A 25,581-nucleotide genomic window follows, 5' to 3' on the forward strand; every position below is an offset into this window, starting at 1 on the left:
CCTCAAGAGAGGACACGACGCCGTATGGAGAACCTCTGCCTGTACTGTGCTAGTACCGAACACTTCCTGAGAGATTGTCCTATCCGTCCTCCCCGCCTGGAAAGACGTACGCTGACTCCGCACAAAGGTGAGACAGTCCTTGATGTCTACTCTGCTTCTCCACGTCTTACTGTGCCTGTGCGGATGTCTGCCTCTGCCTTCTCCTTCTCTACAGTGGCCTTCTTGGACTCTGGATCTGCAGGAAATTTTATTTTGGCCTCCCTCGTCAACAGGTTCAACATCCCGGTGACCAGTCTCGCCAGACCCCTCTACATCAATTGTGTAAATAATGAAAGATTGGACTGTACCATACGTTTCCGCACGGAGCCCCTTCTTATGAGCATCGGATCTCATCATGAGAGGATTGAACTTTTGGTCCTCCCCAATTGCACCTCGGAAATTCTCCTTGGACTTCCCTGGCTTCAACTTCATTCCCCTACCCTGGATTGGTCCACTGGGGAGATCAAGAGTTGGGGGTCCTCTTGTTCCAAGAACTGTCTAAAACCGGTTCCCAGTAACCCTTGCCGTAACTCTGTGGTTCCTCCAGTAACCGGTCTCCCTAAGGCCTATATGGACTTCGCGGATGTTTTCTGCAAAAAACAAGCTGAGACTCTACCTCCTCACAGGCCTTATGATTGCCCTATCGACCTCCTCCCGGGCACTACTCCACCCCGGGGCAGAATTTATCCTCTCTCTGCCCCAGAGACTCTTGCCATGTCCGAATACGTCCAGGAGAATCTAAAAAAGGGCTTTATCCGTAAATCCTCCTCTCCTGCCGGAGCCGGATTTTTCTTTGTGTCCAAAAAAGATGGCTCCCTACGTCCTTGCATTGACTACCGCGGTCTTAATAAAATCACGGTTAAGAACCGCTACCCCTTACCCCTCATCTCTGAACTCTTTGATCGCCTCCAAGGTGCCCACATCTTCACTAAATTGGACTTAAGAGGCGCCTATAACCTCATCTGCATCAGAGAGGGGGACGAGTGGAAAACGGCATTTAACACCAGAGATGGACACTTTGAGTATCTGGTCATGCCCTTTGGACTGTGCAACGCCCCTGCCGTCTTCCAAGACTTTGTCAATGAAATTTTTCGTGATCTGTTATACTCCTGTGTTGTTGTATATCTGGACGATATCCTAATTTTTTCTGCCAATCTAGAAGAACACCGCCAGCATGTCCGTATGGTTCTTCAGAGACTTCGTGACAACCAACTCTATGCCAAAATTGAGAAATGTCTGTTTGAATGCCAATCTCTTCCTTTTCTAGGATATTTGGTCTCTGGCCAGGGACTACAGATGGATCCAGACAAACTCTCTGCCGTCTTAGATTGGCCACGCCCCTCCGGACTCCGTGCTATCCAACGCCTCGGAATCCTCAAATGGGGTCACTCCTCCCATCTCGCAGGTCATGCGGGTATCAAGAAATCTGTGCAACTCATCTCCCGCTTCTATTGGTGGCCGACTCTGGAGACGGATGTTGTGGACTTTGTGCGAGCCTGCACTATCTGTGCCCGGGATAAGACTCCTCGCCAGAAGCCCGCTGGTTTTCTTCATCCTCTGCCTGTCCCCGAACAACCTTGGTCTCTGATTGGTATGGATTTTATTACTGATTTACCCCCTTCCCGTGGCAACACTGTTATTTGGGTGGTCGTTGATCGATTCTCCAAAATGGCACATTTCATCCCTCTTCCTGGTCTTCCTTCTGCGCCTCAGTTGGCTAAACAATTTTTTGTACACATTTTTCGTCTTCACGGGTTGCCTACGCAGATTGTCTCGGATAGAGGCGTCCAATTCGTGTCTAAATTCTGGAGGGCTCTCTGTAAACAACTCAAGATTAAATTAAATTTTTCTTCTGCATATCATCCCCAGTCCAATGGACAAGTAGAAAGGATTAACCAGATCTTGGGTGATTATTTGCGACATTTTGTTTCCTCCCGCCAGGATGACTGGGCAGATCTCCTCCCATGGGCCGAATTCTCGTATAACTTCAGGGTCTCTGAGTCTTCCTCCAAATCCCCATTTTTCGTGGTGTACGGCCGTCACCCTCTTCCCCCCCTCCCTACTCCCTTGCCCTCTGGTCTGCCCGCTGTGGATGAAATTTCTCGTGACCTTTCCATCATATGGAGAGAGACCCAAAATTCTCTCTTACAGGCTTCTTCACGCATGAAGAAGTTCGCGGATAAGAAAAGAAGAGCTCCCCCCGTTTTTTCCCCTGGAGACAAGGTATGGCTCTCCGCTAAATATGTCCGCTTCCGTGTCCCTAGCTACAAGTTGGGACCACGCTATCTTGGTCCTTTCAAAATTTTGTGTCAAATTAATCCTGTCTCTTATAAACTTCTTCTTCCTCCCTCTCTTCGTATCCCTAATGCCTTTCACGTCTCTCTTCTCAAACCACTCATCCTCAACCGTTTTTCTCCCAAATCTGTTCCTCCCACTCCTGTCTCCGGCTCCTCGGACATCTTCTCCGTCAAAGAAATTTTAGCATCTAAAAAGGTCAGAGGGAAAACCTTCTTTTTAGTGGATTGGGAGGGTTGTGGTCCAGAGGAGAGGTCCTGGGAACCTGAGGACAATATCCTGGACAAAAGTCTGGTCCTCAGGTTCTCAGGCTCCAAGAAGAGGGGGAGACCCAAGGGGGGGGGTACTGTTACGCCGAGCGCTCCGGGTCCCCGCTCCTCCCCGGAGCGCTCGCTACACTCCTCTCACTGCAGCGCTCCGGTCGGTTCCACGGACCCGGGGCGCTGCGATACCGCCTCTGGCCGGGGTGCGATTCGCGATGCGGGTAGCGCCCGCTCGCGATGCGCACCCCGGCTCCCGTACCTGACTCGCTCTCCGTCAGTTCTGTCCCGGCGCGCGCGGCCCCGCTCCCTAGGGCGCGCGCGCGCCGGGTCTTTGCGATTTAAAGGGCCACTGCGCCGCTGATTGGCGCAGTGGTTCCAATTAGTGTTTACACCTGTGCACTTCCCTATATCACCTCACTTCCCCTTCACTCCCTCGCCGGATCTTGTTGCCTTAGTGCCAGTGAAAGCGTTCCTTGTGTGTTCCTTGCCTGTGATTCCAGACCTTCTGCCGTTGCCCCTGACTACGATCCTTGCTGCCTGCCCCGACCTTCTGCTACGTCCGACCTTGCTTTTGCCTACTCCCTTGTACCGCGCCTATCTTCAGCAGCCAGAGAGGTGAGCCGTTGCTAGTGGATACGACCTGGTCACTACCGCCGCAGCAAGACCATCCCGCTTTGCGGCGGGCTCTGGTGAAAACCAGTAGTGGCTTAGAACCGGTCCACTAGCACGGTCCACGCCAATCCCTCTCTGGCACAGAGGATCCACTACCTGCCAGCCGGCATCGTGACAGCAGCGCACCCGGTCAGTAGATCTGAACGGGGCACTGCAGTAGCGAGGATGTTGCGAGCGCTCCGGGGAGGAGCGGGGACCCGGAGCGCTCGGCGTAACAAGCTGCAGTAACCCAGCATAGCCACTACACAATGTACAGAGCTGCAGTAACCCAGATTAACCACTACACAGTGTACAGAGCTGCAGTAACCCAGCATAGCCACTACACAATGTACAGAGCTGCAGTAACCCAGCATAACCACTACACAATGTACAGAGCTGCATTAACCCAGCATAGCCACTACACAATGTACAGAGCTGCAGTAACCCAAATTAACCACTACACAATGTACAGAGCTGCAGTAACCCAGCATAACCACTACACAATGTACAGAGCTGTAGCAACCCAGATTAACCACTACACAATGTACAGAGCTGCAGTAACCCAGCATAACCACTACACAATGTACAGAGCTGCAGTAACCCAGCATAGCCACTACACAATGTACAGAGCTGCAGTAACCCAGCATAGCCACTACATAATGTACAGAGCTGCAGCAACCCAGCATAACCACTACACAATGTACAGAGCTGCAGTAACCCAGATTAACCACTACACAATGTACAGAGCTGCAGTAACCCAGCATAGCCACTACACAATGTACAGAGCTGCAGTAACCCAGATTAACCACTACACAGTGTACAGAGCTGCAGTAACCCAGCATAGCCACTACACAATGTACAGAGCTGCAGTAACCCAGCATAACCACTACACAATGTACAGAGCTGCAGTAACCCAGCATAACCACTACACAATGTACAGAGCTGCAGTAACCCAGCATAACCACTACACAATGTACAGAGCTGCAGTAACCCAGCATAACCACTACACAATGTACAGAGCTGCACTAACCCAGCATAACCACTACACAATGTACAGAGCTGCAGCAACCCAGCATAACCACTACACAATGTACAGAGCTGCAGTAACCCAGCATAGCCACTACACAATGTACAGAGCTGCAGTAACCCAGCATAGCCACTACACAATGTACAGAGCTGCAGCAACCCAGCATAACCACTACACAATGTACAGAGCTGCAGTAACCCAGCATAGCCACTACACAATGTACAGAGCTGCAGTAACCCAGATTAACCACTACACAGTGTACAGAGCTGCAGTAACCCAGCATAGCCACTACACTATGTACAGAGCTGCAGTAACCCAGCATAGCCACTACACAATGTACAGAGCTGTGTGCTCTGGCTATGTTCTCTGTGTATGCAGGCACTGCAGCTCTGGCAAACAGCTAATCGGTGGGGTGCAAGTGACAGACCCCCCACTGATCAGATACTGATGGCCTACAAAAGTCCTGGCAAACTCCTTTAAGAAAAGTGTTATACTCCCCACGGCATCCACTCTTTATTTTTCCTAAAATGCCCATTTACCACTGACAACTTCAATATACACAGCTCTAGGGTAAATTATCCTAATATTCCCATGAATAAAATGAATCACCTTCTCTTTATGGCACCAGAGTATGAATGGAAGCTATTTAGTTCTTATGTTATTCAGACTCCATTAGGGGGAAATTTATAGTGGTTATCCTTACCAAGGGCTCATGCCGCTTTTACCCATTTATTAACACTGTCCCATGTAATGTGTTTGCGAATGGGGAATGCCCATAGATTCAGTCTTTCTGCTGCAGAAAGGAATAAGCAATGTAATGAGTCAAGGTTTACATTTGCCTTTTTACCTGGTAAGATATATAGAAGGTATCTGGATGTAATGTCTCCCCATATAGATGTGGCAGTCACGTTTTCACCATGTTTATAGATTTATTTTCATCTGTCTACAAGTAATGGGAAGTAATCTTTACTTTACATTCCCATGGTGTCACTTATTAATGATAGCATAATGCCATTGCCTTGCTGGATTTTGGATTTTATTCAATGCCTATGCAATCGATCACGCTGGCAGTTTAATAAAATTGTGCTGTTGGCAGATGGTGCTGGGATGTCCTTTTTCCAGTTAAAAACTGCATTACCCTTTTTCTTTGTCATCTTGCCCATATCAACATTGAAACCACATAAGCCGTGTATCCATTTTAATGTAGGGTCTGGATAATGGCAAGGAAATTGTTTATGCTGCATCTCATTTAAAGGGGTACTCCAGCGCTTAGACATCTTATCCCCTATCCAAAGGATAGGGGATAAGATGCCTGATCGCGAGGTGTCCCGCCGCTGGGGACCCCTATGATCTTGCACACCGCACCCCGTTAAAATCAGTCCCCGAAGCGTGTTCCCTCCGGGTCTGATTACTGTCGATCACGGGGTCGGAGCAATGTGACGTCACGGCTCACATTGACATCATTCTCCTCCCCCTCAATGCAAGCCTATGGGAGGGGGCGTGACGGATGTCACGCCCCCTCCCATAGGCTTGCATTGAGGGGGCGGAGCATGATGGCACACGGGGGCGGAGCCATGACGTCACAATGCTCCGACACCGTGATCGACAGTAATCACACCCGGAGGGAACACGCTCCAGCGACTGATTTTAACGGGGTGTGGGGTGCAAGATCACAGGGGTCCCCAGCGGCGGGACCCCCGCGATCAGGCATCTTATCCCCTATTCTTGGGATAGGGGATAAGATGTCTTAGCACCGGAGTACCCCTTTAAGCCACTTGCATTAGTTTGCATTTCAACAACAAAAACATGAACTTTAAAGCTCAATAAAAATACTCAAAAAGAAACATGTGCAACGACTGCTATGTTAGGGTCTAGAACTCAGGAAGGTCATAAAACAAAAACAGCGATTACTACAGATTTCTGAACTTGGGGGATTTGCGGACCACAACATTTATCACAACAAAGGAAAGTGATTCACTTGAAACACATCAGGTAGCACCTTACTGGTAAGTTGCAATGGGCCACCACTCAACTTTTCCTCAGCACAGGTGTTGACCAATTTCCATAGTGTTTTGGTCTAAAAAATTTGGTCATTGAGTTGTAGCAGCATTCAAATGGGAGCCATGTATCTGCGTAAGCTTCTCTATGGTCATAATATAGATGTTAAAGGGGTTCCTCGGAGGGGGGGAAAAAATCTCAAATCAACTGATGCCATAAAGTTAAACAAATTAGTAAAATACTTCCTCTCTGTTGCCACCTCTGTGGATGGATTTAAGATTTTTAAATAGAAATAATTTACAAATCTGTATAACTTTCTGGAACCAGGTAATTAGAAGCCCCCCCCCCTCCAAGTACCCCTTTAATGTGTGGTCACATCTAAGGTGGAAGGACGGTGTAGAGCAGTATTTCCCAGTTAGGAGGCCTCCAGCTGTGGCAAATCTACAACACCCAGTTGTCCAGGTATGCTAGGAGTTGAAGTATGCTGGGAGTTGTAGTTTTGCAACAGCTGTAGGTCCACAGTTTGGAGAACACTGATCTAGCAGCAGAGTGAGTGCTGTCTATAAGGGGGGCCCTGCTGTCTATATAAGGGGGGGGGGGCTGCTGTCTATTTAAGGGGGGCCTGCTATCTATATAAGAGGGGGGCTGCTGTCTATATAAGGGGGGCTGCTGTCTATATAAGGAAGGGGGGGCTGCTGTCTATATAAGGGGGGCCTGGTGTCTATAAGCGGGCTACAGAAAATTTATCAAACGTTTACCGGTCCGCGGCAAAAAAAAAGGTTGGGGAGCACTGCTTTAGAGCATCTACATAAAGTAGAACAGGTTGTAGATATAGTGTGTGGCGTCTGTGATTACACAGCTAAAACACCTAAAATGAAAACATTATTCTGAAGAGGTTTCTATAAGCCTTGATCTGAATCCTACTGAACATCTGTGGAAGGAGCTGAAACCTGAGTCTGGAGAAGACACCTTCACACCTGAGACAGCTGGAGCAGGATCGTACGAGGAGTGGGCCAAGATACCTGCAGTCTGGAGAAGACACCTTCCCACCTGAGACAGCTGGAGCAGGATCTTATGAGGAGTGGGCCAAGATACCTGCAGTCTGGAGAAGACACCTTTACACCTGAGACAGCTGGAGCAGGATCTTATGAGGAGTGGGCCAAGATACCTGCTGTCTGGAGAAGACACCTTCACACCTGAGACAGCTGGAGCAGGATCTTATGAGGAGTGGACCAAGATACCTGCAGTCTGGAGAAGACACCTTTACACCTGAGACAGCTGGAGCAGGATCTTATGTGGAGTGGGCCAAGATACCTGCAGTCTGGAGAAGACATCTTCACACCTGAGACAGCTGGAGCAGGATCTTATGAGGAGTGGGCCAAGATACCTGCAGTCTGGAGAAGACACCTTTATACCTGAGACAGCTGGAGCAGTATCTTATGAGGAGTGGGCCAAGATACCTGCAGTCTGGAGAAGACACCTTCACACCTGAGACAGCTGGAGCAGGATCTTATGAGGAGTGGGCCAAGATACCTGCAGTCTGGAGAAGACATCTTCACACCTGAGACAGCTGGAGCAGGATCTTATGAGGAGTGGGCCAAGATACCTGCAGTCTGGAGAAGACACCTTTATACCTGAGACAGCTGGAGCAGGATCTTATGAGGAGTGGGCCAAGATACCTGGAGACAATGCAGAAGTCTTACTGAGAGTTACAGAAATCGCAGAATCAAAGTTACAGCTTCAACAGATTGTGCAACAAAATATTAAAGGAGATCTGTGGTACACATTTTTTACAAACTTTAACTCATCTTCCAACTTTCCTCCATTGCACTGCTATCGGTGTCTTGGTCCTCCAGTCCTCTGGTGTAGCCGGCTTCTTCCTGCTTCCTGTGGACGGTGACTTATACTGTGCTCAGTGTATCGGCAGACGCAGCGATGTCCCGCCTTGGCCGGTGATAGGCTGAGCCTACTTCCCGGGCTCCTTACATGACAGTGCGCTCAGCCTATCACCCGCCGAGGCGGGACATCGCTGCGGCCGGCGATACAGTCAGCGCAGTATGAGTCACCGTCCCAGGGAAGCAGGAAGAAGCCCATTACCGTAGGACCAAGACACCGATAACAGCACAACGGGAGAACGTCGGAAGGTGAGTTAAAGTTTGTTTTGTTACTTTTTGTAGCCCGGGCACAGGGGATCATAAAGAATGTGTACCACAGATCTTCTTTAAGTTCAGGGGACCATCATTTTTGTCCAGGACAGTTTTGTTGTTTTGTCTTATAAATAGATTCTGTTGAGCCACAATTCTAAAGCGATGTCTCATTTTCATTTGATTTTCAATAAATTTCTATCCATTATAACTTTTGTCAGTTTCAAATTATTTCAGGGATGATTGTGGGTTCTTCTGTCTTCAATGGAAAGCAAAGGCAGTCTGGGCATGCTGGGAGTTGTAGTATTGCAACAGCTGGAGACACTTTGATTGGGATATACTGACCTAGGTAATGGAGGTAAAGAAGCTACCTCTGTCCCTAAATTGAAAGGGGGGGGGGGGGGGGGTAATTGATGTTTTTATGGTATTAACTAGCAACGTGTCAAATTACCATAGGGTGATTTCACTAAGGCATTTTCAGAGTGAATAAGTAGTATTTATAGGAAAACATGAAAAAAAAAAAAGATTCTTTTTTTTTTTTCATTTCCCTTGGTTTCATTATTAATAAGTTTATATAAAATAATAATGCTTGTCATAGGAATTTTACATTTCAATACCCCCTAACACATTCCAGTCATTATGGAGAAAGGCAATCAGTAGTTTGATATCTTGATGCAATAATGCTGAACTAGTAGGATTTCCAGGATCTGTAGCAGGAGATGGAGCTCCGTTCATTCCGTCCCTAATACAATGATTTTACAGCAGCGCCCCCTAGTTGTTTCCTTGAATAACCAGCAGGCAGAAGTTGTGTGCTCCTGAATGACACAGAGGCCGGCTTGCATAGGGCTAATGCGGCGATGAGAAGCCGTCCTACACATATAGCCACAGGGACAACACTGACAGCAGCAGGGACTCAGCTGGTCCTGCGATCAGCAATAATAGTCCATCAAGGAGGGAACTTGGGCCGTCACATTCCGGGGGACAGATGTGAGAGGACCCGGTGCAGCAGAGTCAGCACTATCAGAGGCCGGGAGACCGCTCCATAGTCAGCAGGTTGGGAGGCAGCTGCTCCGACCACTTGTCAGGCTCATAATCCTGTGTAGTCGCCGGGATCCGAGCGCGAGTGTCAGTCGGGACCCTTGTATTTGTGCAGGCTGGGAACCCATTCAGCACCACTGACAGCAGCAGCACATGGGATTAATGTACTGGAGCGCAGCCGGCTGGGATAACAGGAGCGCAGCGACCTGAGGCATCAGCAACTGCGAGAGCTTAGTGTGGACCAACACTAGTGTCCAGGAAAAGTGTGGATCAGCACCTGGGAAAGCAGCACTAGTGTCCAAGAAAAGTGTGGATCAGCACCTGGGACAGCAGCTCTAGTGTACAGTACAAGTGTGGATCAGCACCTGGGACAGCAGCTCTAGTGTACAGTACAAGTGTGGATCACTACATGGGACAGCAGCACTAATGTCAGGATAAGTGTGGATCAGCACCTGGGACAACAACAGTAGTGTCGGAATAAGTGTGGATCAGCACCTGGGACAGCAGCACTAGTGTCCAGGACAGTGTGAATCATAACCTGGGACAGCAGCACTAGTGTCCAGGACAGTGTGGATCATAACCTGGGACAGCAGCACTAGTGTCCAGAACAGTGTGGATCATAACCTGGGACAGCAGCACTAGTGTCCAGGAAAAGTGTGGATCATAACCTGGGACAGCAGCACTAGTGTCCAGGACAGTGTGGATCATAACCTGGGACAGCAGCACTAGTGTCCAGGACAGTGTGGATCATAACCTGGGACAGCAGCACTAGTGTCCAGGACAGTGTGGATCATAACCTGGGACAACAACATTAGTGTCGGATTAGTGTGAATCAGCGCCTGGGACAGTAGCCTAAGTATCTAGGTTAAGCCTAAATCAGAAACTTTACACTAGTGTCAATGATAAGTGTGGATCCACTCCTGGGACAGCAGCACCAGTGTCCAGGGAAAGTGTAGATCAGCAACTCGGACAGCAGCATTAGTGCTCAGTAAATTGGACCAGCACCTTTGCAATAGTGTTTCGTAAACGTGCGGATCAGCAGCTCGGCCAGCAGCACTAGTGTAGTATTCAGTATTAGTGGATCAGCACCTTGTACAGCAGCACTGGTTCAGTATAAGTGTGGATCAGCAGCTCGGCCAGCAGCACTAGTGTAGTATTCAGTATTAGTGGATCAGCACCTTGTACAGCAGCACTGGTTCAGTATAAGTGTGGATCAGCAGCTCGGCCAGCAGCACTAGTGTAGTATTCAGTATTAGTGGATCAGCACCTTGTACAGCAGCACTGGTTCAGTATAAGTGTGGATCAGTACCTTTGCACTAGTGTAGTATTCAGTATTAGTGGATCAGCACCTTGTACAGCAGCACTGGTTCAGTATAAGTGTGGATCAGCAGCTCGGCCAGCAGCACTAGTGTAGTATTCAGTATTAGTGGATCAGCACCTTGTACAGCAGCACTGGTTCAGTATAAGTGTGGATCAGTACCTTTGCACTAGTGTATGCTATTGGTGTGGATAGACAGCTCGGACTACAGCACTAGTGTTCGGATAATCTGCTCTAGTGATCAGTAAGAGTGTGGATCAGCACTGGGATTGGTGTGAATACATAGCAGTGCAGCAGTGGTGACCAGCTGCTCTGAACCGCGTACGTGCACACTGTTGGTTCAGCACCTTGGAGAGCACCTGCAGTTGACACCAGCGAAGTGTAACAGATTACAGTGCAGCAGACTGTGACATTAGTGAGCCTGGCACATTGGTTGTGAGAACCTCACTATACAGTAACAATTTACTACCTTGCAGCACAAGTATTAGTCGGGACCCTGACTATTCCATACAAGCCTTAGCAACAGAGACTAAAGGAGACAGAACTCTGAAAGGAACATTTCCAGCACCACATTACTACAAGTCCTTCAGTCTTTATGGATGTCAAAGCAGCTCCCAATGGTGTGGCCACCATAGAAGACAGGATCCTAAGAATCACTGGATATTATGGATATTACCCTGGTTACTCCAGCCAGAAACGTAAGAATGATCAGATCCCTTCATGTGAATAAGATGTTACTTCTTGTATTGCATGTAAATATATACTGGTTATGTATACTTTGTGTATAGGTGATAGATCAATAGTCATAATGTGGCATTCTAGAGGAGTATATGCCCTGCATGGAACCTGCTTGTTGTCAGAAGATTAATGCTGGGAAATGTCTTGTGTTGGGTTTGTAATATGATTTGTTAGACCTCCTATTGTGCATGTGGTTGGCTGTGTTTAGCATGATGGACTAGTAGGGACAGCTCAGCATTGGAATTTACATTCTGGGATAATAGATGTAAGTTAAGAATTGCAACTTACCTTTCAGTAGAGGTTGGTGGTTGGTCTTTATCTGAGCAATGGTTCTTTGGGCATATTGCACATATTATACTGCTTTATGGCAAATAGAAACTACAAGGAAGGAGGCAGGAGATAGATGGACGTCCATAGATGGAATGTGTTATTTATGGTTTTATTTACTAGAGATTTCTGGATCATGTGAGAGCAAAGCTATCTATCTATCTATCTATCTATCTATGTCTGTCTCTTAATCTATCTATGTCTGTTAATCTATCTATCCATCTATGTCTGTTAATCTATCTATCTATCTATCTATCTATCTATGTCTGTCTTTTTATCAATCTATGTCTGTTAATCTATCTATCCATCTATGTCTGTTAATCTATCTATCTATCTATCTAACTATCCATTAATTATCTATATTTCTATCTATCTATCCATCCATTAATTATCTATCTAACTATCTATCCATCCATTAATTATCTATCTTTCTATCTATCTATCTATCTATCTATCCAAAATACCAACAGAGCAGCACATCCAAAAGGGTAGATAAATAAAGCGGTGCCAGCGGCGAAAATAGCCCGGTCAAGGCGGTCACACATCCAAGGTAGTAGACACATCCATTAACAGACATAGATGGATAGATAGATAGATAGATAGGTAGAAAGATAGATAGTTAGATAATGAATGGATAGTTAGATAGATAGATAGATAGATTAACAGACATAGATGGATAGATAGATATCCAAGGTAGTAATCCGCAGCACTCCAGGAGTAGGTGCAAAATAAAGTGCTTTATTCCATACTAATACAGAGCAACGTTTCAGCTGCCATGCAGCCTTTCTCAAGCATCCAAGGATGCTTGAGAAAGGCTGCATGGCAGCTGAAACGTTGCTCTGTATTAGTATGGAATAAAGCACTTTATTTTGCACCTACTCCTGGAGTGCTGCGGATTACTACCTTGGATATCTATCTATCCATCTATGTCTGTTAATCTATCTATCTATCTATCTATCTAACTATCCATTCATTATCTAACTATCTATCTTTCTACCTATCTATCTATCTATCCATCTATGTCTGTTAATCTATCTATCTATCTAACTATCCATTAATTATCTATCTATCTTTCTATCTATCTATCTATCTATCTATCTATCTAACTATCCATTAATTATCTATATTTCTATCTATCTATCCATCCGTTACTTATCTATCTAACTATCTATCCATCCATTAAGTATCTATCTTTCTATCTATCTATCTATCTATCCATCTATGTCTGTTAATCTATCTATCTATCTATCTATCTATCTATCTAACTATCCATTAATTATCTATCTATCTATCTATCTATCTAACTATCCATTAATTATCTATATTTCTATCTATCTATCCATCCATTAATTATCTATCTATCTATCCATCCATTAAGTATCTATCTTTCTATCTATCTATCTATCTATCCATCTATGTCTGTTAATCTATCTATCTATCTATCTATCTATCTATCTTTCTATCTATCCATTAATTATCTATCTATCTATCTATCTATCTATCTATCTATCTATCTATCCATCCATTATCTATCTATCTCATACAATTATGTTGTGGAAACTCACCTCCAGGATGCTGATTAAGCCAATAGATAAAAACTTTCCAGTTTACTTTAGTTTTAAAATTCTTCAACACTATCATTATAACTGCTTGCTGTCAGTGGATGTAAATATTTGTGTGTATAGCCTTAGGCTAAAGATCAGTACAGACCTAATACATCTCAGAGCTTATAGTTTGCTAGACTAGTATTCAGAGTGAGGATGCATTTACACCAAGTTTTGGGTATATGGCAGCCGAAATTCAGCTGCAAATACCCAACACGTGGTGTGAATGATACATTGACACACATTGTAGACATCAGTACAGGAGTTTCAACTGAGGCTACATCAAAAGGATGTCAATAAAATAGTGTGTGTTCAAAGATGGCCAACAAAAATTATGCAAAACATACATATCACAACATAGGGAAGGCTTTAAGAGCCAAATAAAGCAATGTAGAAAGAAGAAAAGGGCGGGCAAGAGAGAGAAATAAATAACAAATCTTAAAGAGTACCTCTCATCAAAAAAACTTTTGATATATTCTAGATTAATGTATGCAAAATAACTTTACAATTGCATGTTATTAAAAAATATGCTTCTTTCTATTTAACTTTCCACTTTGAAGAAATGACCACTAGGGGTCTCCCTACCAGTCCTGGCAGCAAGCATTTCAGACTCATGCTGGAGTCCTAAACACTACGAGCTGCCAGTCTGCTTTGTTCACAAAGGAGAACACTCAGAGCTGCCAGCCTGCTTTGTTCACAGCCTGTTTGGCTGTGAACAAAGCAGGCTGTCAGCTCTGAGTGTTTAGGACTCCAGCATGTGTCAGAAATGCTTGCTGACAGGACTGATCGGGAAAAATACAATAGAAAGAAGCCTATTTTTCATTAACATGCTATTGGAAAGTTATTCAACATTCATTAATCTAAAATATATCAAAAGTTTATTTGATGAGAGGTACCCTTTAAGTAACATATTTTTAAATATGTAAAACATTAACAAACATTAACGAAAATTGTAAATAACAAAATTGATCATCTATCCACAGGACAGGTAGGTGATAAAGGTATGATTGCTGGGGGTCTGATTTCTGGGACCCCCTTTGATCAAGAGTGTCCCTTGAAAGCGGAGTAATAGTGCACTTGTATAGTCACTTCTTCATGCACTGTTTATAGAACTCACCAGTGCCATATGGGTCAGTCCCAAAGCAGTGGATGGACCTTTACTGACAATCCTGTAAATAGGTAAGAAATGCTGTCAGTGGGCAAAACTCTTTAAAGGAGAAAAAATACACTTATCCCCTATCCATAACCCTATCCTGCAAGCAGCACCCGCTACATTCATTTCTATAGGAGTGCCGAAAAGACCCAGGGAGCTGCAGTCCCATGCCGGAGATTGCGGGGGTCCCAGCACTGGTCCCCAAACCTCCTCCCCTCTCTTCCCCACGATCAACTACTTTTGCTGGAGTTCTCCTTTAATGTTTCAATGGCTACATGGGGTTCTAACCTCTAGATATAAATGAGTACTGACTTCCTCCTGATTGGGGATATAAACAATTATGTTAATATTCACTTACAGCATTCAGAGATCTTGAGCCTAGTGCAGAATTAAAATAAAAAATACATAACAGAGTTGCATAATTCTTTTTTTTTTTTAAATCTACTGGTGCCAGAGTAGGAGAAAATCCCCATAGCAAACATATGCTGCTCTGGACAGTTCCTAAAAGGGACAGAGATGTCAGCAGAGAGCACTGTGCTCGTGATGTCAGCAGACAGGTCTGTGTTCCAAAAAGAAAAGAATTTCCTCTGTAGTAATCAGCAGCTAATAAGTACTGGAAGGATTAAGATTTTTTTAATAGAAGTAATTTACAAATCTGTTTAACTTTCTGGCACCAGTTTATAAAAAAAAAAAAAAAAAAAAAAAACACTTTCCACCGGAGTACCCCTTTAAAGAGATATTCTGTAATTCAAAGTCTCGTGTCACAGTATCGCTCAGGGTCTAAAGGGGTGGTGCATGACTGAAATAAGACGAGAGATAAAAGTGAATCCTTCAGGCTCTGCACTAGTCATAACACAATGTATCATTTTATACATGGTATGTTCCTTTAAGATTCAGACATTGGGATTCTTAGCTGGGAAGTCAGACATTGCTGGGAGTTCCTTGTCTAGGTAATGACAGGTCACTAGTATTTATAGAGGTCTCTACCAGAGAACACATTTTTCTTTACTTGCACTAATGGAGATGAAAATCTTATGCCCAGCTGAACAAAGTGCCTTGGCATATCAGAAGTATAATTAATGAATTGTGCCTTCTAGATAATTGGCAATTCATATAATTAAACATTCGGAGCAGGTGTTAATGACGTTTATTCATTTGTGTTATCAGTAAGTAGAGAGAAAGTGATTGTTATAGGAAAGGCCGATCTTAGAGTATAAAGATCTATATTGGGATAATTGCTGTCGCTTATTTAAAAACTAAATAAAGTAAAGTTTATGTGTAAATATTACAACAAACCATCATAGACTGCAGTACTTAGTATCACTATACATCCATGACCCGTGAAGCTTGACAGACTATGAAGACCTTTGCTTTTAATAATTCGTTACAGAATACAAAATTAACTTTCTATATAAATTCAATAGTAGTGTCATGTATGGGCAGGGAAGGAGTGCACTCTATTCTCGCCCGCTCCCCTGTCCCGGCCTACTTACGTACCTGCCCTAAATGACAGGTCCGTAACCACGAAGACAGTCCCTTCCTATATACATGAGGGGTGTAATTGTCAAAATAATGAACTACAATGACACAGACTTAGGTACGGGAACAGTAGGAACAGACAGACTAACAAAGAAAGACTAAACACTCACACAATAAGTCCAATGTCAGCTATCCACGTCTGAAGCCAGGAGATGTCACAGCACAAAATCGCTAATACCAGAATAGAGAATAGTCAGAGAGAGGAGCCAAAAGTTCAAAAAGCCAGATATTACAAATACAGAAGGAGAAAGAAAAGGAAAAAGGGGGGGGGGGGGGGTTGTATCGTGAAAAAATGTGGGCGGCAAAAACTGTGTGTGCCCATCCCTGAAAATACATGCTAGTGAAAAAGTGATACTTCAATCCAAGAAAGAAAAAAAAAAGGAAAAATCATATGAATTGAGCTGCTGTGTCCTCCCCCTCGGTTGGTGAGGTAGTCCCTGACACCCATACACATGGTCTGATCTAGCTGTTAGATGTAGCCTAGCATTGGCTGGTGGTGATAGTTATCATGCGATTTTTCATTCTTGTGAAGGTATAACTTTGTACTCGCTTCCGGCCATATTGATGCACTTACATTCCAGGGAACCTTGCCACATCTTCATTGTACATACCAGGGAGGGGTTGGTGGTTATTAGGATTATAATCCTCTACCATGTTTTTCTTTTTGTGTTTTAAGTGATTTTAAATGTCTGTGCTATTGTTGGCGTGATTTAATGAAAAGATATATATATACCTTTTACAGTACATATTGTAGTGGGCATGCTTATATAGTGGCTAGCCTTTCCTTCTTTTCATTTACAGTTTTGTTTGTCGCCACTGATAGCACCCCATTTTTTACCTTCACAGTGGTGCCCGTCTTTAGTACATGCAGACCTAATATTTCCCAACATTGTGCAGTATCCAATTAATACACCCCTAAAGGGCATAAAATATTCAGACATCAGCAACACCACAACGTACATGCAGGAAAACACAATCATATTATGATGGTGCACACAGTGTCAGGCTCCAGCCCAACCATAAACATTCCATAGAAGAAACTGAAGCCATCATCTTTAAAATGCAAAAAATTAAATAAATCAATAAATCAAATAAATCAAAAGCTTTATTTACCAAACATTGCAACACTTTGGCAGCACGTTCTGCCTTTTGCTTGAATCTCATTTTCTGTGCAGATGCCCACACACTCAGCGTCTAAGTAAACTTGTAATATATAAACATCTTCCAGACACAGAAATGGGAAAGTTTTTCATGTCCAAAACAGACGTATGTGCTGCATGTGAGAACTTATCCTACATGTATGTCTTGTGTCTGAAAAAGATTTAGGACAGCTAGTCAGGGTTAGTCTTCGTATTTATTTCAGTTTACTTTATTTCATCATTATGATTCATGTGTGACATCATCCTTTCCATCATCTCAGGTTACATTGCTCGATTGGCTATTTATGTCACCTACCAGTATGGATTTGCGTTATGTTTGTTTTTCTCGTAACTGCCTGCTTGCCGTGTTATTCAATTCTACTGTAAGTCCTGGGGATATCTGACCGTTGAATTTGGACCCAGGAAAGGTGACTACTATAGGTGAAGCCCAGTTCTGCCATCTTGGTACCACCCAACACCATTACACTTAGGTTAGACTCATGTACGCTTCCTCTTCTTTATTACCTGTACTGCTCAGTAATCTATCTTTGTAACATTTAATGACTTTTATGTATAAATAGGCTCATCAAAAGGAAATCCACCTTAGCAACAATGTTTCTTTAACAAAAGCCAGTCAAATGCCTACAATTATAAATGACAATATATATTTAGATGTCTACCTCCAGGCATAGCCAGCCTGAGGCTTGAGGAACAGAGTCAGGCCTCTCTAGGGTGCTGCATAATAACAGAGGGATGATAGTTATACGTGCCAATTGGATCTTCTTTAACAGCTCAATATCTGGATGCAGTGTCATTGTTGATTTGTCTTTGCCAAGCTTTATTAAATATGTATTGAGTGGGATAGATGAATAGCTTTATAGGCTAAATCTGGTATACGGATGCTAAGTTGCGCTATTACTATAAGGCTGTATTTTTGCCCTCATTGACCCATCAAGTAAGTGCATTAAACAGTTCATTGATTTCAGTACATGCTGTGAAATACAAAGTTTCTCATGTGAAAGCTCTACAGAAAAATTGAACACTTTTTGCCTGTTTCCCCACATATCCCGATTGTTTACTGAAATCACTGCAGCAGGGTACCCTAGCTTATCATTGGGGGACCTATCTAACAGAAAGAGGATTGACGACACATTTAAAATAAGTTATAGTGTTGTGTCTATCACCTTTAATTCTACCATCTAGAGGTGGAGATTTAAAAGAAGGTGCTGCCTCTTTTTATTTAGAAGGTATTAGTATTCAAAGTTAATTAAATACCATAGCATGCAAGGTCAGTTGCATGTAAAATTCAATACTAAGTCAATACCAAGTCATAGTAGGAATCATCTCCACAAAGAAGCCAATGACCTGCAGAATACAAGTGTTTTCTCCTTGACGATGATTTTGTGGCAGCCACGGAGAGCTAGACAGGCTGTAGTATGGTACGTGACTTGGGGTGGTGAGATGTATCACTTTGTCCGAGGATAGGACAGCTTCTCGTGGGCCTGGCGTGGGATAATAAATACACCTATGCCAGGTTATGGATAACTGTCTTTACTGAGGCAGGAGTAGATGTTACAATCCTTACAGTGCAGATTAGAGTAGAGGAGATGCAGAGTAACCCTTGGGAGCCCTGTAGACTTGCTGTGACTTATAGTATTTTACTTGGGACTGTAGACTTAATTCTGAGGCTTCCCACGCTGACTAGGGTTCTGATAGTTTTCAATTAATGCTACACCTGCACTGTGAACTATCACTGTGTGGCCTGTAGACTCACTGGGTATTGTGCTTACAATTAGGAATTTCCGACTCCTCCTGGGCGGGTAATACTTGCAGAATGGCGCGGTCGCTTGCGTGAAGATTTTCTTTAGGCTTCCCTTGAATCACCTCACACACCTGCTGTCTCCTCTCCACACTGCAGCTCACACTGAGCTCTGCACTCTGAACTGAATAGCTCCCCCCTACACTATATATGGCCTAGATAGGGGACCTCCCATTGGGCAATCAGGGTCACATGGCTACTCTGCATTATGCCTTCTTACAGATATTCTGTACATTTCTTAAAGGTACAATGCAAAACATTATAACTTAACAAAGACCATAATGAATATTAAAGTAACACATGAAAAGCAGGGCCTATCATGGGCACCTGAAGCAATGTTTACCTGACAAGATGCATTTTGGTACTTGGACAGCACAATTTTCCCGACTAGGAATAAAGGACAGCTGAAGTCAACCTGTCAGCTGTAGATCATGTTTTGATGTGCAGACAGTGTTAGAGATGGTTCACACCACGTTTTCTTAAATAAGCCCCGCCCCCCCTCCACCCAACCGTATACGGGAGCCGTATTTAAGAAAACGTGGTGTGAACCCAGCCTTAGATAGCTTGTTTGAGCAATAAGATACAAACTACCTTTAATAGGGCTTCCTGCGCCTCCAAAACAAATGCATTTTTTGTCTGTTGCCAAATGTCATAAAGGTGGTGTCTGAAGTGTCACAGAGGAGTCACGGAAGTGCCACAGGCTGGCACAGCACCTCACACCCCATCCCTTCCCTTTTTACTACTAAATTGACAGTCAGGGCTCAGCTTTCACTCAAGGAGATGATGGGGAGCAAGGAGGTATGCTAGAACACATCACTTCAGGGGCTCGGGATCACCTCTATGACACTTGGCTCCAGATAAAAAATGCATTTTGCTAAGTATCAGAAGCACAGGCAGCACTATTAAGGGTATCATGTGTCGTATTGCTCTAGCACCTATCTGCAGATTGTAACTTGATCTGCAACTGATAGATTCCCTTTAAAGACTAGTGTGTTTGCAGCCTTATAAGTTTGTATTGTCTTCTGCAGCACAATAAGTTTAATGGACAGTCAACTGTTTAAAAAAACTAAAAGTGGGTGATATTTACTTACTTGCAGTGTTTTGGTAAGCCCTTACATCCATCTCACAAGCTGACGTATATTTCTGTGACTTTCAATGTCGCAAGACAGTCAGAAAGTTGGATGTGAAGAGAGCGAACCCCCAGCATGTCCTCGTATGTAAGGCAGAGCCATCTTCCAGCCTCTTCTAGCTCTCCCTCCCTTAGGCCCCCTGACGGGTGCTATACATGTTCCCAATGTTGCTAATTTTTCAGCATAATTGAGATATTGCTCTGCTGGCGGTCGCGCGGCCTAATAAATGTCCCCCTTTGTGATCAGCTTATTGACAAGGAAACCTTCTAACAATTTGGATTGTGTGAAAGCAGAAAACCCCTTTAAAAGATAAGAGTACAGAGCTTAAAGGGGTATTCCGGGCAAAAACATTTTATAAGATGTCTGATCTTGGGGGGCCCGCCGCTGGGACCCCCGCGATCTCCCTGCAGCACCCGCATTCTATGCGGAAGCTGCATCTCCAGTTTCGGAAACCTCCGGGTTTCCGGGACTGGGGACGTGACGTAACGCCTTTCCCCCTCCATTCCTGTCTATGGGAGGGGACATGACGTCACGCCACACCCCCTCTATTCATGTCTATGGGAAGGGGCGTGACCGCTGTCACAGCCCCTCCCATAGACATGAATGGAGGGGGCGTGGCGTGACGTCACGTCCCCAGTCCCGGAAACCCGGAGGTTTCCGAAACTGGAAACGCAGCTCCCGCATAGAATGCGGGTGCTACAGGGAGATCGCGGGGGGTCCAAACGGTGGGCCCCCCGCGATCAGACATCCTTATGATATCCTTATGATAGGGGATAAAATGTTTTTGCCCGGAAAACTCCTTTAATTTTAATAAGAAGAGTGTGGAGTTTCCTAATCCCCCTCATGTTCTCAGCCTGTTTACAGTCACAGACTTCTCTCCTATTTACAATCCATATAATGAGGAGAACACTCTGCCCGCTTTCACATATCACAGATTTTCAAGATTTGGCCCCTAAATGAACGGCTTAAATGGAATGTAATAGGCAGCTCTAACTTCTTTAATCTGAGCTCGATGTCATACATATTTTAACAAATTTGGGCAATGCTCATTTGTATCTGAAGCGGTGCCTGCTCCTTGCTCCTTTGTTACGTCTGTGTAATATTGTAATTGATTTTTGCCATGTTCGGTAATTGCTTCAGTAGATTCCCATTTGTAAATTATACATGAAACCAGTCAAGAGAATCTATCAGATGACTAATATAGTCAAGTGGTATTTGGTTAGCAAGTTAATTCTAGAAAACCAATCAAGTTTGAGACCTGATTAGAGAAGAGCGAGATAGGTCGCCTGCATGGTCAATTCATCAAGTGGCTGTAAGTAGTGAGGGCCACATCACATGTACACCTTGATTTACAAACATTGGAAGCAATTATAAGACTTTTACTTGCTATTTTCTGTCAGGCTGTTAGACATAAAATTCTATATTTCCTAAGTTAAATGGTCACTCTCATTAAAACTAATTTCTGCTATTGCACTCCTTATGGTACATAAAAAATCTTTCTAATGTACAGTACTTTGTTTAAAAAAAAATTAAGTTTTCTATGTTTTATTTGTGTTTTAAAAAAGCGGCCACTAGGTGTCTCCCTACTTGTCCAGAACACATCCCCCCCCCCCTCCCCCATCTCTTGCACAGATTTTTGGACTCCTGCTGGTCTGGCAGAAGTTCAAGATCAGGAAATGCTGAGGGGTGTGTGTGCAGCCTTATCCAATCATAGCTCATCTCACACTGAACTGCTCTGGGCTGTGTGTAGTAGAGTGAGGGAGGAAGTTCTCCCCTGTATGGCTTCAGATGATGTCACGCCTGCTGGAGAACGCCCCTTCCCAGTCTGTGAATCTGACTGAGCAGAAAATACAGAGCAATATCAAGGTAGAAAACTAACAAATAATAAAAATAAAGGCAGGGGGTGGTTTGTCATGATGGGGGCAGTGAACTGGGAGGATTATAAATTGTAACAAGATCCTGACAGGTACTTTTTAAATGTAGGGAACTCAATATAACTGATGAAAGCAAAGAAGCAGCGTCTGGCACTATTGTGTGTGAACAAGCGGTGAGTGGACAAGCGGTGAGTATAGGCGTAGCTGCCGGCCGTCACAAGTGCAGAATCAGGTGGTGCTTCGAGTGTAGAGGTACATTCAATGTAAAACAGGAGCAAAAGAGACTCGGCAACTCACCATTTCTGCAAAAATCATTTAATCCAGGAGGTAAGACGAGTAACACATAGAGGCAAGGGAGGGCGACAGGAGAGGCAGAGGGTGCGGGTAGGACTGCGTGGTTTCGTGCCGTGCTGGCACTTCTTCAAGTGCATGTAGCTTGAAGAAGTGCTAGCCCGACACGAAAACGCGCAGTCCTACCCGCACCCTCTGCCTCTCCTGTCGCCCTCCTTTGCCTCTATGTGTTATCCGTCTTACCTCCTGGATTAAAGGAACTTGATTTTTGCAGAAATGGTGAGTTGCCGAATCTCTTTTGCTCCTGTTTTACACTCAATATAACTGCTATTACAGGTCCCATAGGGGTTATCACTCAACTTTTACAGACCAGGAAATGTTACATCTGCTCAGTGATTCATCAATCCCTTCTGCACTACTGTATAAGGGTATGTTCACATGGCAGAATTCCCAAGTTGAATTTCACAGAAGAATTCCACACAGATATTCCGTTGCAGCAGAATCCTATCGATTTCAATGGGATCCTGCTGCCCTGTTCACACGGCAGAATTTCCGCACCAGATGTTTCTGCCATGGAAATTCCAGCTTTCTGCATAAAGAATAGACATGTCTGTTCTTTCTGAGAATTTCGCAAAAAAAAAATAATAATAATTCTGAGCGGCCCTAGCACCCACCAGATAAGTCAAATGTGTGGGATGTCCGCACCTGTTTTCCGCACATTTTCTGCAACGTGAACCCGGCCTAACTGGACGGATTTGTGTGGCCTGCTATTTTGTGTTCTTTTTGTTAGGAGCAGTTGCTTTGCAATCTATTATTCTGGATCAGCTGATCATAAAAGATCAGCTCAGGGCTAAAGTAAAGTTCCTGATTAGTCTCTATTTAAATATTCCTGGCTTTTGCAGCGTGGTACGAATTACAGTGCTCTGCACGTTTGTTTAAGGCTTTTCTTGTGTGTGTGTGTGTTTTTTGTGCCTTTTCCTAGTCTAGTTCTAGTTAAGTCCTGGTTTACCCTGATCTGGTCCTTGTTTCTGTACTTTGCTGCTTTTGCCTCATTTAACTATTTGCTTCTTCCTTGATTTAGATTCTGTTTAGTCTAGGTCTTGTCTATGGGTTCTAGCACATGCTTGTTGCTGTGCTAGCATTAGTTTGCAGACCATAGGGGGATCTGTAGAGAAAGTGAGGTTTATTGCTGTATCATGTTAGATTTGGTTTTTAGGGAAAGACTTAAAGGGGTACTCCGCCCCTGGCATCTTATTCCCTATCCAAAGGATAGGGGATAAGATGTCTGATCTCCGCGGTCCTGCTGCTGGGGACCCCGGGGAGCGCTGCTGCGGCACCCCGCTATCATTACTGCGCAGAGCGAGTTCGCTCTGTGCGTAATGATGGGCGATACAGGGGCCGGAGCAGCGTGACGTCATGGATCCGCCCCTCATGACATCACGGCCCGTCCCCTTAATGCAAGTCTATGGCAGGGAGCGTGATGACCGCCACGCCCCCTCCCATAGACTTGCATTGACGGAGGCGGGCCGTGACATCACGAGGGGCGGAGCCGTGACGTAACGATGCTCCGGCCCCTGTATCGCCTGTCATTACGCACAGAGCGATCTCGCTCTGTGCAGTAATGATAGCGGGGTGCTGAAGCAGCGCTCCCCGGGGTCCCCAGCAGCGGTGCCTCAAGCTGTTGCGAAACTACAACTCCCAGCATGCCCGGACAGCCAGCCTTGTAGTTTTGCCACAGCTGCAGTAACAATGGTTGGAAAGATTAGGGATACCAAACTGACCTCTATTGCTGGGTTGCTTTTCTTATTATTTGTACCATTTATTATTGATACATTCTTTCTATGTATTTTTCTTGAAACTGTCTACTTGTTGCATAATTTCATTCTACTGTAAGTCCTAGGGGTATCTGGAGCCACAGTTAGGACCCAGGAAAGGTGACTTCTATAGACAAAGTATAGTTCATCTGTCTTTACAAAAACATTTCATGTGGGAAATGTAATGGTAGGCGCAATAGGTGGGAAATGCTCTATAAATTATATTTATATTAAGAGTGAACCCGATGCATTTAGGCTAATTTATTGACACAACTCACAAGCAAAAGAAATTAAATCATTAAATTTAGCATCTTAATGTTATTGTCACCATCACATCTCCATATTAAGGAGTTATAGCATATGCTAACACTACATCTTTAATGTAGATATGTCCTATGGGATCCCACACGGCCCATAAGAAATAAATCACAAAACATATTTAAAATATTATACGATGTGGTAGCTGTGAGATTATTGATGCGTAAGTCAAAGGTCATAGACTCAATAAAAATGTGAGAGATATGCCACATATTTTGCACATTATAATAGCAGATGTTACTGGCGGTAATAAGTAAATATTTCAAAATGGTTTTTCATATATATATATATATATATATATATATATATATATATATATATATTTTAAAGCATTTACCACTTTATTACCACTACCCTTGGCAGCTTGAACCAATGACCCTATAGGCAGAATGAAGATATAAAGTCATGTAGTTTCTGACATTATGACCCTACAGTGCAGCAGAAATTGTCACAATTCTTTTGATCCTATGTCCCCAAAAGAGCAATGCATCTACACTGGGACAAAAAAGTATTTAGTCAGCCACCAATTGTGCGAGTTCTCCTACTTAAAAAGATGAGAGGCCTGTAATTTTATCATAGGTATACCTCAACTATGAGAGACAGAATGAGAAAAAAAATCCATAAAATCACATTGTCTGATTTTTAAAGAATTTATTTGCAAATTATGGTGGAAAATAAGTATTTTTGTCAATAACAAAAGTTCATCTCAATACTTTGTTATATACCCTTTGTTGGCAATGACAGAGGTCAAAGGTTTTCTGTAAGCCTTCACAAGGTTTTCACACACTGTTGCTGGTATTTTGGCGCTTTCCTCCATGCAAATCTCCTCTAGAGCAGTGATGTTTTGGGACTGTCGCTGGGCAACACAGACTTTTAACTCCCTCCAAAGGTTTTCTATGGGGTTGAGATCTAGAGACTGGCTACGCCACTCCAGGACCTTGAAATGCTTCTTTCGAAGCCACTCCTTGCCCGGGCAGTGTGTTTGGGATCATTGACATGCTGAAAGACCCAGCCACTTTTCATCTTCAATGCCTTTGCCTATGGAAGGAGGTTCTCACTCAA

The 25,581-nt window shown here is 44.1% G+C and overlaps 1 protein-coding gene across 2 annotated transcripts in view; it reads left to right on the plus strand.

Moving 5' to 3' along the window:
- Positions 1–9,256: 9,256 nt before the first annotated feature.
- Positions 9,257–25,581, plus strand: part of SLC35F4 (solute carrier family 35 member F4) — a 276,300-nt gene continuing 259,975 nt past the window's right edge. The window contains exon 1 of one of the 2 annotated variants that reach the window (XM_056545540.1): positions 9,257–11,471. In XM_056545540.1, the coding sequence (XP_056401515.1) occupies positions 11,369–11,471 (103 nt within the window). In that variant the 5' untranslated portion in view covers positions 9,257–11,368. The remainder of the gene's footprint in view (positions 11,472–25,581) is intronic. The other variant, XM_056545542.1, reaches the window with a different exon arrangement.

Source organism: Hyla sarda, chromosome 11 (genome assembly GCF_029499605.1).
Source record: "Hyla sarda isolate aHylSar1 chromosome 11, aHylSar1.hap1, whole genome shotgun sequence".
Taxonomy (NCBI): domain Eukaryota; kingdom Metazoa; phylum Chordata; class Amphibia; order Anura; family Hylidae; genus Hyla; species Hyla sarda.